General features: G+C 39.4%; 2 protein-coding genes and 1 pseudogene across 2 annotated transcripts; all 3 read right to left on the bottom strand.

Annotated features, from left to right (window-relative positions):
- Window positions 1-2,347: 2,347 nt before the first annotated feature.
- LOC110059969 (adrenocorticotropic hormone receptor-like) lies at window positions 2,348-5,857 on the bottom strand. Its single transcript, XM_089279406.1, has one exon. It carries the CDS (start codon window positions 5,750-5,752, stop codon window positions 4,721-4,723), a length of 1,032 nt encoding a protein of 343 aa, XP_089135532.1. The 5' UTR covers window positions 5,753-5,857; the 3' UTR covers window positions 2,348-4,720.
- A 1,547-nt stretch (window positions 5,858-7,404) lies between these two features.
- LOC149096790 (uncharacterized) lies at window positions 7,405-8,903 on the bottom strand (annotated as a pseudogene).
- A 1,045-nt stretch (window positions 8,904-9,948) lies between these two features.
- On the bottom strand, window positions 9,949-16,772 carry LOC110059891 (uncharacterized). The gene is made up of 9 exons (XM_020766608.2): window positions 16,561-16,772; window positions 15,931-16,053; window positions 14,740-14,886; window positions 13,888-14,010; window positions 12,295-13,068; window positions 11,145-11,361; window positions 10,894-10,966; window positions 10,565-10,713; window positions 9,949-10,166 (listed from the first exon to the last, which is right to left on the bottom strand). Exons 1-8 carry the CDS (start codon window positions 16,658-16,660, stop codon window positions 10,567-10,569), a joined length of 1,704 nt encoding a protein of 567 aa, XP_020622267.2. The 5' UTR covers window positions 16,661-16,772; the 3' UTR covers window positions 9,949-10,166; window positions 10,565-10,566.
- Between the last annotated feature and the right edge of the window lie 1,930 nt (window positions 16,773-18,702).

Below are 18,702 nucleotides of genomic sequence, written 5' to 3'. Positions count from 1 at the left end.
TGCTGGCGAAAATTCCTTTACCGATGGCTACGCATTCCTTTTGATTTTAACTCTGAGGATATGATGGAGGATGACGAAAACATTCTCAATTAACAATTTCATGTCTGCCACCTGCCTTCTCAAGAAGATTCTAAAATGTAGAGAGCTTTAGAGATATTTCCTTGAAAGTTTCTAGAAAATCCGGAAATCGTTGAATTTCCGAAAAGCGAACCATTCAAGCGAAAATTCATGAATGTCCGAGAGGAAAGTCAAAGGGAACGGAATTTCCCGGTAAGAAACTTGATATGAAACTGGTATGCCTCGCATGGTTGTCCTCTTTTCCGGACATTTCGCAAAACGCTGTTCCATTTCCGGAAATTCAAGCCGGGATTCTGCATAGAATGAAAAGCGCCCATATTGACATTGATGTAGATGCATGTATAGCCTGCAGTACAGGCGGATTAGCGGGCTCTAGCGCGATACAGGAGCGCGCGAAGCGCGAGGCGAGAAAAATCTCTCGCCTCGAGAAACATTTCTCGCCTCGCGCTTCGCGCGCGCTCATGTATCGCGCTAGAGCCCGCTAATCCACTTTTACTGCAGGCTAAGGCATGTAAAAAGGCGGAGCAATAAGGCCTGTCGTTAAATCGACCAAGGTTAAAGCATTAAAGAAATACGTAGCTGTTATATGGAGGTATTTGAGAGGAACTTTGAAGCATTTGAGCGGATCCGTCTCAAGAATAATCTAGAATGTGTCGAAACTGATATGATGTATAGATGGTTTTCCGTCGTGTTAATTAAAGTTCAAATGAAATAAATATTCCATGCACATCGTTTGCACGGTTTTAGTCTTATCAGTCTCAAAGTCTACGAATGCGCGCTTTGTGCTTTATTTACCCCAGCATACTTGATACCGGCTCTTATTTCAGCAGCAGTTCACTGCCCTAACGTGCTTGATATACGAACATATACCTGTTGATAGTACCTGCTGCTTATCTAAGTCGCATAAATCTTTGGAAAAATGCAAAGAAAGAAAACTAAATAGAGAACACTATTTCAAAAGTTAGTTGAGCTTACTTGCTTCGTAACAGAATGCTTGTTAATTTAGAGTAATTTTTCTAAGACAAAAAGCAGGTGATAAGCTTTTCTCCTCGATAAAGAGGATTGTAGGAAGTTTTCCAACCAGCTCATATATACTAACTCAGCTTACACGATCGCTCGTTGGTTATTTAAATCAATTAGTATAGGTAATCATACGGTCTCGAGTTCAATTTGAAATTAATTTGCACAAGTGAAAAACTCACAAGTGCAAATTAATTCCAAATTGAACGAGAAAAACCGTATGATTTACTTATTAATAATATAAACATGAAAAAATTCGCGCGGAGGAAGTGCCGGAAGATCTTTCTTGAAGCCATTTTTTCTCATTTGAGAAAACTTTTTTCAAAGTTTCGGCACAAAATTTTCGTCATCATTTTACGTGATATCATTTTCTTAGAAAAGTTCCTATTGTCTTTCAGTCAATCATAATCCAGAATTTCGATGTGTAATTTGCACTGGTGTTACACTTTTTCCACTGATGTAACACTTTTTGCACTGGTGTTACACTTGAACTGCACTGCTCTTAGCCAATCAGAATCAAGTAATTTTTTCATGTGTATTATTAAGTGAGGAACATAACTTTTCTTTTCTTTTACACTTCAACCTTATCGCTTGTTTAGTAGGTGCCGAACGTTGCGTCAACTAGTTTGAAATAAACGAGTGAAGTTGTTAAAAAGCTTTTTTCATTTGAATCCTTTCTGCAGGATACGAAATTAGAGGATCGTTAATGGAAGATATGAAACAAAACAGTGAGTTTAAGTTTTGCGATCTTGGTGTCTTTTAAAGGTGTAGTTGATTTTAATAACATGCAATGATTTTCGATGCATTCAAAAGTTTGACTCACTCCTGGAGGGAAGGGGGAGGGGATTCGAGCTCTTTGACGTTCTCGGCTGAGTTTAAATGGCTGGTCAGCTTTTTTGAAAATTCACGACCTCACTGATTGACTGAAAGGTAAAAATTAGGATCCTAATTTGAATTTACAGTCATCATTTTGAACGAAACGTTTTTTTAATCGTTCAGAAATATTTAAGACAGGATAGTCCGGAAAGAGCTGTTTTGTTTATTGCGCGCTTGGAGATCTGAACCATTAATTAAATAGCTTGCGTACTGATTCTTTGGAAAGCATCTAGGAAAGAAAGCAGCTCAAAATAATGTTCAAAGGTATATAATTCAGATCAGTTCAGGTTTGGCCATGCACCGAAAGGATAAGTCAGAACAAAAAAAGACAGAGCAGTACGAGAACCTCGGGCAAGATAAGACATGAAGAGAAGAACAATATCTACTTATTTATTTACACCACTTTTTAGATAAACCTAAAGTGGCATTTGAACTGATCATAAGGCTACAACGACTGTGCTAATATGATTAGATTAGACCAGATGCTGTGTCTCCCTGTACCGAAGTTCAAAGGTCTATTTTAAGAGACATTGTGTCACTACGCATGGTGCAAAACTGTCCTCATGGCGTAAAAGAACTCTCTCTTTTCAACAATCCATTTTCCACGATCCTGTTTATAATATTGACCACAAAACTGTCTCTTAATGAATCTTGTACAGAACTTTTTCCAAAACCCTTACTCTATTTATGACCAAAATCTGCGATATTCCCTACCCTATTTATGACCTGACCAAAAACTCGAAACCCTATTTATGACCTAACCCTTAAATCAAAACCCTGTTTCAGACCTGCTTTATAATACGTTCCCTAGTTCAGACCAATGTTAAATTACCGTAAAGGGCTTTTGTTGATTTTCTTTTCGATAATGACGAAAAGTGGGTTCTTATTAAAAACATACCCATATAAAGGCTAGAGTGCAAAAACCATACCCTATTTATGACCAAAATGGCCAAAATCAGCTAAAATCGAAACCCTATTTATGACCAAAACAGCTGAAAAACCATATCCTTTGGGGCCGCACATACCTATATAGCCCATATAAGGGAGTGCCCCCCGGGTGTCAATCATTCCAAACAGCTTGAAGTAAGAAACTGTTACTGATGGACGTTTTTAGTCGATCGTTCCCGCTTATCTAAAATTGCATGCGTGGATCATATGCTAGATCCGTGGTGGTTCGTACCGTTTTTACCACTATAGTATAGCTCTCCGAACTTAAGAAAAGAGAAATTCAAAGCTTTCCTATACTACTTTTGGTTAAAAAATTGAGCTAGCACGAAGCGATATTGGACATTCTATCGAGAGAAATGAATGACCAATTATTAGTAAACAATTCTAGTCGGCATCTTGTCAGTATTACAGGTTACCATAGCGACATTATTAACTACTTAATAACCGAGAGTGAGGTCGTTACGGGAAACTCTCAAACTGACGCCTTGCCGTATTGACCGAGCGATAGCGAGGTCAATATGATAGGCCGAGGGTTGAGATTTTCCCGTAACGACCGAACAGTCGAGGTTATTAAGTTGTTTATTATATGGCTCATGAATTAAGGAAAAGAAAAAAATTATTCGAGCGGAAGTCGTCAATTTACATCCGGCGATGCGCGCGTTTACCGATTCATTCATCGTCTCAAACCCAGTGCAAAACAACACAGTGAACTTAACCACTGCATTACGTATTCCGTTAAAACACACGTTTCTTTACGGGAAAAGTGATTGTCACAGCCTCAAAAAGGTATTTTAGTATCGTGGTGCCACAATTTGACGGGGGAGTTTTTCCGACTTTTGTGGCGAAACGTCAACGCATATAGAAAGGACAGAAAGTGCTTCAAAATAGTTCAAACCAACTAATGCTTCAGAATGAATTGCTCAGAATAACTCGATCTTCGCATTCGCTTTCGACAACATATCTCCGCCTTCTTCATTCTGGGCTTTATGGATGAGAACTTTTCAAGCCTTGTGAACGTTTAAAACTTCCTGCAGTTATCAGAAACACTGCTACCGACAGAAACCGCCCGATTGTTTACATCTGATGATCCTCAAGGGAAGCTGATTTACACTTGCTTGTGTTAAAGCGAGGGAATCTATTCCATGAGAATTGTGACGGAGTTCAATATTTCCGTAACTGTTGTGGCTAAGATGATAACTTATACGTTTCTTCGTGGTGTTCTGCTCAGGATACATGACAGATCTGCCTATGATGTCTTTCACTCAGCGATTTTAGCTTAACTTAAGACTTGGCAAACTTTGATTGTTTTTCACTAGTGCCCGCCAAGCTTACCGGCTGGTAAGTCAAAAACGACTTCTATATTAGTTTTATTAAGGAAAAATCTCTAAACTTTTAGCTACTTACTTTCTCTTACTGTTTTTAATCGGTTTTCATCGTTTCAATGCGCTTGAATTTTCAGAGCCGGGCTCTTCCCAGTTTGCATAATCCGTAATCGGCCCGTGGGCATTACGGCTGCATAATGACTGCTCGGATCTCGCTCTTAGCCAATCAGAGCGCGCGTTATATCGGCCACAAGCCAAAGCCATATAATAAATAATGGTAAAAACGCCCTTTGATATGACTCAAAAAGAATTCAATAGACCCCATTTTATATTACAGAATTATCAAAAAAGGACCACAGCCTTTTCCCCAATGATTAGTTATGCTTTTGGTACGAATGTTGCAAAAGAGGTTTTATTGATCCAACAAAGTACCCGCGTTACCCGCCACCAAGTTAGACGAGGACAACTGATTATCATCATTCGACGATTTCAAGACTCCGTTGCCCTGTAATATTTTCTCTCGTCTTTAGTTCAGTGGCTTCAGATGTAACTTGATTTGAGTGGCAAGTGATCACTAGTTTTAACGATCTCCGGTATCTCGGTAGTCTCCAGGCGTAGATGTAGGCATCCAATGCCACCTTCACGTACATCATCAGCTCCGTGAGAAAGACAGCAGAAAACAAGGCTGAGCAATCTTGCTGATCATCTCGCTTTGTGTAAATCCAGACATGAACTGTGACGAAGTTTGGAAGAGAGCACAATATGAGAATTCCTGATAAAAACAGAGTTACTATAGTAAACTTTCTCTTGTTCGTCTCGTTCACTCGAGACTCGCCGACGCGTCCACTGATGCTGCTCCCAACTCCAAGTCGGCGAGATGCAATGACATTATGATAATGGCGATACGCCCTCAAAAGCATGGCGAAACCGACGACAAGGAAGACCGTTGTCAGTGTCGAGTGAAGGTGGAGATCTACCCGCTTAATAATTATTTGGGAAACTCCAACGAAGTTAAAGACATTGAATCCAGTAAAGTACATCAGCGAGAAGCCAACACAAGCGAGGACTCTACGTGTCGTCACAACAGAGCGATAATGGTGCGGGTATGCTATGGCGATAAACTGAGCCAAAATGAGACCAAGAACAAACAGAAAGGAAGAGTTAAGACCCACGAAAGACAAGCTAACTCCAATTTGTTCTAGTCTGTTGTACGGCTCGCCTGGAGTGAAGGACCAGGTTACATACCTTACCACTCGAGGCACTGTTAAAAAAGGCGCAACAATCAGGCCTGTTGTTAAATCGACCAAGGCTAAAGCAACAATGAAATACGTAGCCGGTGCACGGAAGCATTTGAGAGGATCTTTGAAGATGGTGAACAGTAACATCGCATTACTAGTAATTGTTATGGGCGATAGAACCGCCAAGCAGATGCCAGTAGAAAGCTGCGTGTAAAAATAGAATCTACAGTCTGCTGACGATGAATTAGACGGAAAAGTACTGTTTTCCATGGCGTCACTCTCAAACGATCTTCAAGGAATGGTATCAAGAAGTTCTTCCACGTAATAAGCAGTTTGTCAGGTTTTTAAGGCCAACGAAATTATTTGATCAACAAGTGACTGCGGACAGCTCTTAGCTGTCTAGTTTTATGCTTACAATAAGAAAAAATGTCGAATATTGACAAGTTGAAGACAAAGCGTGCCAACCTATTCTTTAACCAACCTATTCTATCCTGACAATTCATTCGTTTACAATCAAGAAACTTGCCAACGAAACAATTTAATCAACGAATCATGGAGAAGAACTTCGCAGCTGTTGAAAAGAAAACGAAAATAATTTGGATGTCGACAAATGGAGACTAAACGCGTTCCTTGAGTTCCTCCTTGATCTCTCTCCTAACGTCAAAAGGGCTACAGTTAATGTTGGTTTTACTGCAAAGTAGATTTTGCATTTTACATACCGTATAAAGAGCAGTTCGTTGAACTTCATGTGAGATGTATCCGGGAGAAACTAGTGCTGCAGGCATGCAATGTCCCTTGAACTCTGCATGAGTGTTTGATTTTGGGGCTGGCGGCATGTCCCTTCAAAATGATCGGCCCAGTCGGTACCTTTCAGAAGAGTTTGAACCTTGCTCCAGTTTCACAGGTTTCACTTTGTCTTTCTTCTTTCGCGCTGATTTAATTTTAGTCAATTTCACCAAACTTTTACATTATTTTGACGGGGAAAGTGACAATATCAGTGTGTAATTGTTCAGAAGGACTAGAAATTGATCGGCCAAATTTGTTTTGCGCCTGGAGATCTAAACGATAGTAATTACAGCTTCCTTACACATGTAGGGCACAGGCTAATTTGCCTTGTCTTAGCGCATTGGGATAATATCAGTTCAGAACAATTTTCGAAAATTTTAAATAATACCAGACCAAACCGGAGGGAATATCTTGAAAAAAAGATCATCCTGTTGCGGAGGAGCACAATTGTATGGAATGATTCACCAACTATAAACGAAAATTGTCTTTCTTTGCTTCCCCAGGCTTGTTTTAACCAGTTCATGATTAGCTACTACTTTTTATTTTGCTTTCCTCGATGGGCTCCTGTTTATCGCTTTTATTTCATTTCATTTTCATGTCATTTTATTTATTTATTCCATTCTAAAATTGCAAAGATAAATATAAAGTAAACAAGTAAGAGGAGAAATGGAAAAGGGCAAAGTATAGCAAGCTAATTAGATGCCCTTGTTTAATTGACAATAATAATTAGGCTAAAAAAGTTAACTTAACATAGGAGAGGAAGAGGTATGAATTCAGCTTTTCTGAATCTGTGTTAACGTGGTTATGGGTTGCTGGTAGAAAAGATAGTAAAATTACGTATAGCTGAAAAATAATAAAGAATCTTGTGAATGTGCAGTGCAGAATTTTCTCTCCTTCCTTCCCCATCCCCTCCCCGCCCACTTTTCGTAAGCCAACATGCCAGCAAATCTACTTGATCGCGAGCTACTACCGACAACTCACGAGAACACTGTGCACTCGGAAAACGCCTGTACTGCAGGCTAGTGCTAGGCGAGTATGTCACTGATGTTCTCACCACATTTTGATGTCTACTGTGATCAAGTACTGAACATACACACGGCCACATGGAATCTACTTGTTTATTATTTTATTGTTAATGGCGTCACCCGTGCGTCTGTCCTCCAAGTGATCATAAGTAAGCACCAATCAAAATGCGAGAATAATTTGACTTATTATATAATATATCATCATTTAAAGGCGCTAGTGGAGTTCAGTTAGTTTTACGACAAACATGCGATCGGCCTGTGCATGGAATTTATAGCATGATGTGCACAGAGGTGCTGAAACTGAGAGTCAAAGTAAGACCAATGACTACTGTGCGCAGGGCAGTAAGATTTAGGTTGGTGAGTGAGCCTTTAGAATTCATCATAAAGTAAAACACGGCTACTATGTCACTTTCAATATAAGCACAGATCATACATACACTGATGTAGAAGACATACCTTGTGACAAATTTGTGTTTGTTTAGAAAGATAACGAGAAGCACGTTTACAGACTGTGCAGACAGTGTTGTAGCTTATAAAATAACTAAACAAGACTATTAAATAATCACCTGAGGAACAGTATGGCACCGCCAACACCCAAAATGAGCAAATACATGTTTGATGCAAACCAATCACTTCGTATCAGTTTTGAAAAGTTGGTTGTGACGGCCCACGTGGTTATACGTCTGAGCCATTCGAGAGCGATGAGTGGACCCAAACGAAACCAATAGTAAAGTCTCCGTAAGTATTGCTGCATCTTGCAGAGGTCCGTTTGCATAATCGGTACCCTAATGTCAATTTTAGTTTGGTCTGCAGCTGAAAGATGAGAATCAGTCATTCTTTCAAATGAATAGTTAGTAAAATAACAGCGGCCATGTGCTTAAGGTTTTACATATAAAACTGGAATCAGTAGTTCGTCCTGAAGCAGGTGCGTTCCATTTTCAAAACGGTCTGAGTGGGGAAAAGTCATCAAAAAATATCACCAAAGAATATCCTGCGTTCGGTGCCTGTTAACACGGTTTCGTTCGCAAGGCTGATGAGCGCGATTTTGTTGACTTGAATTTTTGCCTTGCTCACATCAGCTAGCGGTTGAGACGCATTACTGACGAGTTTTGAGGGTACAGCCAGACCACTTAAACGGAGTTCTTGGCCTTTCACCGCAGTTGATGCACGAATAAATGATTCCAGTGAAGGTGATTCCAATTTCAGTGTGTAGTCAGATACCTCACTGGCTTAAACAGCACTGGACTCCGCGGTTCAAAAAAGTTATAGTTATAGTTTTAGTTTCCCCTTGATAGCCAAAAGGACTTCTGACTATCCCTAGCATAGGCGACACGAATAAAACACGGGAAAAAATGAGGAAGCAGACGCAGCTACTTATCTTAATGCATTTGTGCGACATGATTGTGACAAAAAAAAAAGAACAGCTATGTTTATCTGTGAAGCCAGAGCGCGGAATTTGTACTATTGCAAAGTTTCGATAATAGTGCTATTAAAGAAAGATGTGCGGCGAACTTTATTCAGTCATTAGTAACATGTATTCATAAACATATGCTAATACAAAATTCAGGACGAAGAACTCCTCGCCCTCCTCTGTTGTCTATAATGACCATTTTCACGATTAACTTTTAATTTCTGATTTGCCAAATTTTCATAGCAGTAAGATTGAAATCAAACATTTAACTGAAGATGAATACTGAGTATCCAAAACATGTCTTCCAAATTTAAACGGTCTGTCGTTTTTTTTAAATGTTTAATTTCCGATTTACATTACAATATAATATAGTATGTATGTGAGACAATTTCGGGCCATTTTGTTGTTTCAGCCCGAAATTGCATGCCTCGCATCCACGTTGGATTGCATTGTAATGCAAATGAGAAAAACTAACCATAAAAAGGGCTATTGAGTATAAGATTTCAACTTCGATGATCGTGACTGGATTTTCACTGTTATAATAGTGACAAAACAAGATGAACATCGGTGCTCCTCTGTGTAGCCAGAGCGTGTTACTTACGGTTATGCAAATTTTCCATAAAAATGTGATAATGTGCCTTGAGCTGTATACAGTAAACGTATATACTTATAACATATACTTGTAAAAAAGTTAGGACGAAGACCCCGGGTGACGAAGAACTTCTCGCCCTGCTCTGTTGTTTATATTGGACAAGATTTCCATTTCGATCTCGTCAGGGGGTTCCTTGCGTCCTTCAAGAATTTTTGAGAGATAGATTTGTTTCAATGGCTACTTTGCGAAATATTTTGACAGTTGACAGAATTGATCAGCTGTGTGGTTATGAAGGATCGAGTTTACTCCTGTAGGTATGGAGACAAGGTTCCTAGCTCGCACAATATACGATCCAGTGTTTTCCGTGCTGTGGATTCTCACAAGCGTCTGTCCTATCGCCATTTTTACGGCCGCTGTGACTAGCGCCATCACTGTATCTTTTGTGGACTCCGACTGTTATCCAATGGAAACACGTAAGAGATCTTTCTAGTTTTGATCGTTTTGACTGATTCAGATCTAAGAAGCCGTACAGCCTCTATTTGACTTGCGTTGAGAGTAGCGAAAAAGGCATCTGACGACAAAAACGTCAAGGACAACGCAACTAAATGAATGCACGAAGAAACAACATAAAAGTGTAATACAGACAGGCCCATCCAGCGCTTTAAATGCTCTATCTTTATTTTTATAATCCCTTGTACAAGTCAATATGTAAACAAAAATGGAAACAGATAACTATTGAACTGCTTTGTTTCCCTTAGTTAAACTACTTTTTCTAATCCCTTAACATCCCTCCATTCCAATGTCACTGCACTTTGCTCATCGGCTAATTCCGCTGAATTGGTTTCGCTTAATTGCTTGATTGGTGGAGGTCTGAAGGGGAAGATGAAAATTCTTAGTTACCCTCTTCTAGGTTATACGAAATACATATACATTTAGTCACTAAAGAAATTAATCAATCAATCAATGACTAAACCAACCAACCAACCAGTCAATCCGTCAGACAGTGGGTGGGCCAGCCAGCCAGCCAGTCAGTCAGTCAGTCAGCCAGTCAGCCAGTCAGTCAGTCAGTCAGTCAGTCAGTCAGTCAGTCAGTCATTCAGTCAGTCAGTCATTCAGTCAGTCAGTCAGTCCGTCCGTCAGTCAATCAGTCAGTCATGATCAGTCCGTCAGTCCGTCAGTCCGTCCGTCCGTCGGTGCGTCCGTCAGTCAGTCAGTCGATCGGTCTGTCTGTAAGTCAGTCGGTCAACCGGCCGATTGTTCTTGAATACCTTCACCATCTCGACTGCTTGTTTCCCACATTTTGGCCGAACAATCCCGCAATGTTTCCTCGTGGACTGTAACGAGCCACAATGTAGATCGCCCCCGAAATTGAAGAAGCTTGAGCCACGCCAACCGCTTTGGTGCCTTTCCAGACAACCTAGACAGATATTAAAATATTCCTCTTGTTAATAAGTGTATTTATTTTACTTTATTCGACGCTCAAACCGTGTTTATGCTTTACTGATAACATATTGCATCGAATACGTCTCGTAGCATGAGAAAAAAAAAAGAGAAATATATTTAAGTGACATCTGGCATTAATTTTAGATCAGTATACCTGTGTAAAATGGCCAGTTTCAGAAGAAAATCCAGGGTTGTTATAGTCATACTTTGGCTCTTCGTTGTCGTACCTTTGAGAGAGGAACCCAAGAGCTTTCAATCCTATTATACTATTATTGCAGGCAAATTGCCAGTGGATTTACTAGTAACGAATCAAGCAAGTCCATTTGACATTAATTACTTTTGAATTGTCACAGGGAACTTAGGCTGCATGTTTGGAATGAATAAGAATACTAGAATCACGCTTACCATAATACTAAGGCGTCCGTACAGTCGCTAGCAACACCACTAAAAAAAGCAAGGTTTTCTCCTTCTCCATTCAGGTTTGGGTCATGTTGAAATGTACCTGTTGCAGCCAAGTGATCCGCCCAGACCTGAGCATGCTGCACCAGTGTATCATCCCAGATCAGCGGACTCGCTCCATGTAAAATGCGCCTGTCATTGTGTGCTTTCAAGCAGGCACTCTCTACCGAATTCAAAATGAAATAATTATAGTAGCCATGCTGGATGATTGTACGAGCTACGTATTTAGGCCCTTCCCGATTATGCGAGCATTTTTTTTTGTTTTTGGCATTATTTGATTAAACAAGCATTTTTTTCACACTTTTTCTGTAAAAAGAATTGCTAGCATTATTTAGCATTTTGCATAACTTTGACCTAGATTTCAGCATTCAAAAGATTTAAAATGCTAAATTTTAGAATTCAAAGGCATTGTGATGATTTGCATCCAGTGACTTAAGCCACAAATGCATTAGTAGAGTCTCTGAGAGCATTTCCTTTCCTGGACAGTGATGCTATCATCGACGGTTTCAAAGCCGAGCTTCCTGCCTATTTGGCCGCTGCTGAAGATGTTGTTGTTCCGATTGAAGAGAAGAAAGTCGAACGGTAATGTGGACACGAGGAGCAACTTCCTCGTTGGACTTCTGCAGTGAAGCAAGTTCTCCTTGTCCAACCATCGTCTGCTACGGCAGATAGAGCATTTTCAATACTGAAGGCGTCTTTCAACGAGCAACAGAATTGTGCTCTTGTTGACTACCTCCAGGCCAGCGTCATGTCACAGTACAACAAGGGCTAAGGACTTCGAACATTAATTAACTGTTTATCATTGGACAAGTTTTGGCTGTATCAAAAGTTTTATAAGCAAACAATTAAACACTTTTCACATTATTCAGTTGCTGATACACAAATCATGCCTGAGTTTCTACGTTTTTCTTGAAATAAAACAAAGCATTTTATGGAACCAAAGTAACATTATTTTGAGAATCGAGCATAACTTGAGCATTTTTCTGTCCCAAAACGGAATTTCTAGGAGCATAAAATGCCAGTTTTACTAGCATAGTAATCAGGAAAGGCCTATATATATTTCCAGAACAACATTTTTCAATAACACTTGGCGTACCTGAAGGTGTTAGAGTTGGAGGGGCGGTCGGTGGTTCTGTAGTTGTAGCTGATGCATTGGTGGTTGAAGGGTTCGATGTGGTACCTGGTGCACCTGTGGTTGAAGGATTAGATGTGGTACCTGGTGCAGCTGTGGTTGAAGGGTTAGACGTGGTACCTGGTACCGCTGTGGTTGAAGCGTTGGATGTGGTAACGGGTGCACCAGTAGTCGAAGGGTTAGATGTGGTACCTGGTGCAGCTGTAGTTGAAGGGTTAGATGTGGTACCTGGGGCACCTGTAGTTGAAGGGTTAGATGTGGTACCTGGTGCAGCTGTAGTTGAAGGGTTGGATGTGGTACCTGGTGCACCTGTGGTTGAAGGATTAGATGTGGTACCTGGTGCAGCTGTGGTTGAAGGGTTAGACGTGGTACCTGGTACCGCTGTGGTTGAAGCGTTGGATGTGGTAACGGGTGCACCAGTAGTCGAAGGGTTAGATGTGGTACCTGGTGCAGCTGTAGTTGAAGGGTTAGATGTGGTACCTGGTGCAGCTGTAGTTGAAGGGTTGGATGTGGTACCTGGTACACCTGTGGTTGAAGGGTTAGATGTGGTACCTGGTGCAGCTGTGGTTGAAGGGTTAGACGTGGTACCTGGTGCAGCTGTGGTTGAAGGGTTAGACGTGGTACCTGGTGCAGCTGTGGTTGAAGGGTTAGATGTTGTTCCCGGTGCGCTGGTAGTTGTTGGTGATGGTTTGGAAGTCGTGCTTGGATTAGTGGTCACAGGTTTTGCCGTTGTTGGTTCTAAAGAAAAGCGTAAAATGTCATTTCCATACTTATGGCAACCTGTGTAGTATCCATATTGTCTGATTGCTAATATACCCTAATTGAAATAGAATCTGGTAATGCTTGAATTATTTGGGCTCATTTCGCTAACTTGTCACCAGTGATACTAACAGCATGGTGTGAAATAGTTATGAAACGGCCTCTCGTGGTATACTATAGCATATTCCCCTTGTCACTTATATTTTCTTGGAATGACGTGTGACAACTCGCCTAAAGGCTCGTGTGTAACAGTGTGCAATAATAAAAACTGAAACTGGAACTCTATACCGAGAAAATACAAATTACTCGTGGGATATTCCATGGTATACGTTATTTACCTCGAGAAAATGTTGCATAACTAGTATAAATATATTCAGCGCCAGCGCGGGAAACTTGATAGGGGGTTATAAGCATCTCGACCAATCGTAATGCCGTATTCTTCTTCGGAAATAATAAGTTATTATTGAAATTGTCCTGTTTTTAAAAATTGACGTAGCTCATTCGAGAGTGCTGGTGATGGTCTGTACATTTCATAGTCTGTACATTTAATTTGTACTGGTGATAGTCTGTACATTTGTTCAAATGACTCCTACATAGTCATTTAATTTCCTATTAATGCAATTTTTTGTGCCATCCATCTTTGTTTAATTTGCATTAAACCATCTCTATAATACGACATGGCCTGTCTCAGATATTGTTTTGTTAATTTCAAACATTGTTCACAAATCTCATGGCATTGTCATGGGCTCCTGTAGTTGTCCTGTAATGGTATTTTTTGTTGCTTCAAAGTTTACTTACGGACACAAAAGTCGCATGTTGTCTGGCAGTTCATTAACATATACTGGTAGTATTGACTGTTTGAGCTGCAATAACCAAGGCCTTTCCAGTAGGGACAGTCTCTCACTTTATCCGCTGGGCAAGCTAATGAAAAAGGAGACGAAAACAAAACAAATAATCACACGTTGACGCGTACTGTTTTAATCCATTGTTCTCCTGGCAATTGCTTATGACTTTTGCAAATAACCAGGCCATCAAACTGTAAATTAAACTATGGCTATGCGCGTTGCTAAAGAAGGAGAAGAAATAAAAATCTCGCGTAAAATAACTATGTTACGAACCAAAGTATGCTCACAGAGATGGCTCTGAAGAAATGAGATATCATACGCATTAGTTCGAAATCATTCTATTTAGCAGCTGACAATAACAGTGTTTTAATCTGTGAACAAACTGTGCTACGCGCAGCTGTAAAGGTTCATGAAATCCCACAACACTTGTTTGAATATTCTTGTACGTACGTTCAATGAAGATCTGTTGGTGATTTTACCTGCAGTTTACATGAGAGGTCATTTAGCTCCTAGCAGAAAATACCTGACGGAATGGAGTTTAGCTGTACAATTCAGGAACACCCTTACAGTCTGACTACCATAAGAACGCGAAAACTTCCGTGGTCGTATCTCAGGAAGTTAGGTCCGTCATAACAAAGTAGTTCTCAAAAAACGAAAATGATTCACGGAGGCTTAGCTCGCGCCGAAAGAAGGGATGGTCGTGAGGCGGGGTTCTGCTTCTTTTTAGTCGAACATTTTTACCGGATTAATCGTTTTAAAGTAGTTCACTCTTAGAACTGAATGTACTGAGATGTGCATTACGTACCATCCCCACACATGCCACATGTAGCCGGACAGTACACCTTCATAGAGGCATAGTAATAGTTTCCTTTTTGGCAGTAACCCACGCTTTTCCAATAGTTGCAATAATAGCCGGCATAATAGGAATGGTCTGTACAACTGGAACTGGGATCTAAAAACAAAAATGGAGACAAATAAGAACGCAAATTTTGATTGAGGTATTTAGGAAAACTGAAGAAATTGTCGCTCTTTCTTTATGGTATGTTGTACATACATGATTTTAGGCGCCATTTGACACTTTAAAAGTATACTCAAATTATCCCCTAGCTAATTAATTTTGAATTGTTTCCACGGTTATCGTATGATTGATTTTGTTTCTTCATTGCTAGATTCGGATTGTTAAGCTCTGTCCACACTTCGCTGGAGAAATTTGAAAACGGCGTTTTCACTCTGAAAACGCATCAAATGTTCTTCGTCCACACTACGCCGGAGTAATTTTGGATTTGTGTTTGAGGAAAAATCGGCAGGGAAATCACATGAATATTTGATGTTATCGTTTTCGAAAGGCTCCGTTTTCTAAATGTTTTCTGTCTACACCAAAACGCAAAGCCGGCGTTTTTAAATTCCTCCGGTTTGAAGAACGTTTTCGGAAAGCTCAGTTTTCGTGACGCATCAGTGTGCACGGTAGGCCTAACCGTAGAGATAAAGCTGCGTTTTCAAATTTCTCCGGCGGAGTGTAGTATTTTAATACTTTTTCTGTAAAACCAGGGGTTGCGCAGAAGAATCAATCATTGTATGGAGGAGTATGAAGAGGGAAGGAAATTTCAGATTCGGAATGAAATCATCAATGTTCTCCAGGAGGGGAATAAGTCCGTCGTCACAAGCTGGCGATTTTGTTACTGGATATGCTATGGATATTGATCGTCTAAACAGAGACACATTCTACTGAAGAAACTGAGCTAAGGACCGGGACGTTTAGAAAAAACCTTTCAATTTTTTGCACTTTTTATTATTTTAAAATTCTTAACCAAGGACTGGAGAATTTTTTTCTCTCAAAGTTTGCGATGTTTTCCGTTCATATTTGATTTTTTTTTATTTCGGGTGGCTATATATGTGGCATCAGTGGTAGATATTTTAGGTTAAAGAAGGCGTTACATTTTGGATCAACGATAGGCAGTTCCCGAGGGGCAGGTAATGTGTATAACAACTAGCTTACCCCCACAGAGTCCACATGTGTTCTTGCAGTAGTACTTCATTGAACTGTAGTAATAGCTGTTAGGCTGGCAGTATCCCAAGTTTCGCCAATAAGCGCAGTAGCTCTGATACCAGTCAACGCACGCTGTCGAGGGTAATGATAAGGCACCAAAGTTTATTCAGTCAAAAGTGATCTCTGGTTCTCTTATGTTAACAACGTTAAATACTTCAGTTCTAACACTCAGATTCTAGTTTTAGTCAAATAGAACGATGCAAAGTTTCAATTCCCCCAAAACTCTAGAACTTGTGTGCAGGTAGGTCTCATTGGGGTTGTCCTGTTTTTACTGCTATTCCGTCGTTTTTCCCAACCATTAATTAACTTTCTTGTGCTAATTTTTATCCTTGGGAAAACAGGTCAGTAAGATTTTTGAAACGTATTAAAGCAAGACACTTTCCTAAAAACTTTTGTGCTTTGTGGTAGATAACTCGATCTAAGAACGCGGCAATACCTGTTTTATATATATATATATATATATATATATATATATATATATATATATATATATATATATATATATATATCAAAAGGAGTTGTTTCAGACGGCAATAAATACTTCGATGACTTCGATGACCAATAAAAACCTTTACTTACATGAGCGCCTGGCTCGTGGCGCAGAATTAGACTGTTGAGGCCTCGCTGAACAAAGGACAAATATAGCAGCAAGAATGAGCAAGAGAGGTAAAGAACGCATTTTGAAGCACAGTTTTGCCGAAAGGGAACGCGGATACGCAGTTCTACTTTCGTTGAAGAACCAGTAAAATTGTGCACTGTTCTGCAATCTGTTGCCCTCTATATTTTTTTGTGAGAAATGTTTCTTTTTTGTTTGTTTAGGTTTTACAAGTTGAAACAGATAGAATTGTTTATTTTTTCTTAAATAAAGAGAATGTTTCAAGTTTTTAACATGTTTAGTTTGCAAAAGTTAAAGCACAATAAGTTATTTATTTTAAGTCTCTCCGAAATGCTTCACTGTATACTTTCTTTCTCAAGAAAGTATACAATGTGGACAACTCGTACTGATTTAGCTTACAAAAATAATGAGTGTTTTTCTTTCTGTGTAAACAACGGACGAGACATTGTAAAATTAAGATAAGAGCTTTTTTGTTCCCGTAAATAAACTCATTTGTCGCAAGAAACGTTTATGGAGAACATTTGATTGCCATTGAGCCGTGGTTATATAAACACTGTGACAAACGTTTTGGCGGAGTATATATTGAGACAAAATGTAAAGCCGCTTTACTTAGAAACTTCCAATACAAACACCAACCTGAAATGTGAGAATCTACAGCCCTCAACAATAAATTACATTATTCCTTGCAATATATATTTTTTACCGGCCTGCTCATTTGGACGTCCTTGAGTTTAAAATAATTTATTAGCTTAGCTGAGCCACCTACATTAATAGCAATACTGTAATATAGAAATACCTTAATGGAAGTGCAAATAAACCATTAAATGAAAAATTTGCCTAGAATGAAGGAAGATATAAAATAACCAGTAGGACTAAACAGAACCCTCTCTCGATTCGTTTTGAGCTTTGTTTTGAGAATTTTATTTCAAATGCAAACGATTTTCTGGTGCGTCACTTGGTAAAAGCATCATTAACAATTTTAATTTAAAATGTTTACTTAACTTCCTTGGCTAATTTTTGTAGATCTGTTAAATGTAAACTCAATTGGTAAACACAGATCACTTTGCGAAGGCAAGCAATATTGCATCGTTAGCGCCATATTGATTTATTGCACAGAGCATTCACTAAGAATTGTCGGAATTAAAAATGTTTACTTGTCCTTAAAAATATAGTACTGAGTTGGCAATGGATTATTTTTACAAAACAAATTCATTAACATAGCTGCTAAAAGTGTAATGCAAGCGGCAATAGAAAAGAGCAAAAGTGCTGTCATGATTTAAGCAGAATGTAAACGAAACGGAAGAGGCTGTTCTAGAAGTAATATATCAAACGGGAGACAGTGTTTCATCGGGATAACCAACCACCGAGAAGAGAGTTGACAATACGACGCGCAGCGGAGTATATTTTTGACAAAATTCGAGGTGTTTGGATAGCCGATGAAACCCTGTCTCGAGTGTTTGATGTATTTTCTCAATCGAAACAAAAACTAAGGAGTAAAGGGAGAAGTATAATCGTCAAAATCTATGCGAATTAAGACCGTGTATTCTTTGTTTTAACTTTTAACTTATTAATGAGTTAGAGAAATAAATTACAGTTAATGATTACAATTTGCTTCGCCCCAGTCAACTAGTTCTGAAAAATACTTTAATTGGCGCTGGAGTAGGTATTTATCATTCTGCCTTACAAAATATAGGGACTCCAGAGGAGCTCCTTACTCAGTACGGAAAAATAAACAATATTCTTAATATGAGAGGTTTGAAAGAACTGTGCACGAGACATTTGCTTTCCATTAGCCGTTGATAGAAGTGAATTGCTTTTAGTTTCCATTTACTTCCCAACTCAGCTAAGCAAAGAGAAGGTATGTTGCTTGTTTTCTTCATTGTTACTGTTCAAATTAAAGTGCACCTAACCCCCAAAATTTTTTTTTCGCTAAAACGAATCTAGACTTTATTTAAAGCATTTGGGCGAAGAAATTTTTGAATTTGGTTGAATCCTCGATTTTCTATGCCCTTTCAAAGTCGCACTTGAAGTGTTTCACGACCGCGTTTTAGGGAGTCTGGGGCGGCGGTACCTGATGACGTCTACCCAGGAACCAAACACAATAG

The sequence above is a fragment of the Orbicella faveolata genome, unplaced genomic scaffold (genome assembly GCF_042242905.1).
Source record: "Orbicella faveolata isolate gen_17 unplaced genomic scaffold, um_ofav_v1 contig_47, whole genome shotgun sequence".
Classification (NCBI taxonomy): domain Eukaryota; kingdom Metazoa; phylum Cnidaria; class Anthozoa; order Scleractinia; family Merulinidae; genus Orbicella; species Orbicella faveolata.
The sequence above is the reverse complement of the archived record's forward strand: the minus strand, read 5'-3'. Positions and strand labels throughout refer to the sequence as shown.

Coding starts and splice junctions, on each gene's coding strand:
- LOC110059969 (XM_089279406.1), bottom strand. CDS start 5,752: ATGGAAAACAGTACTTTTCCGTCTAATTCATCGTCAGCAGACTGTAGA.
- LOC110059891 (XM_020766608.2), bottom strand. CDS start 16,660: ATGCGTTCTTTACCTCTCTTGCTCATTCTTGCTGCTATATTTGTCCTT. Junction 14,887..15,930: donor CACATGTGGACTCTGTGGGG/GTAAGCTAGTTG, acceptor TTTTGTTTTTAG/ATCCCAGTTCCAGTTGTACA. Junction 11,362..12,294: donor TCCAACTCTAACACCTTCAG/GTACGCCAAGTG, acceptor TGAATTCGGTAG/AGAGTGCCTGCTTGAAAGCA.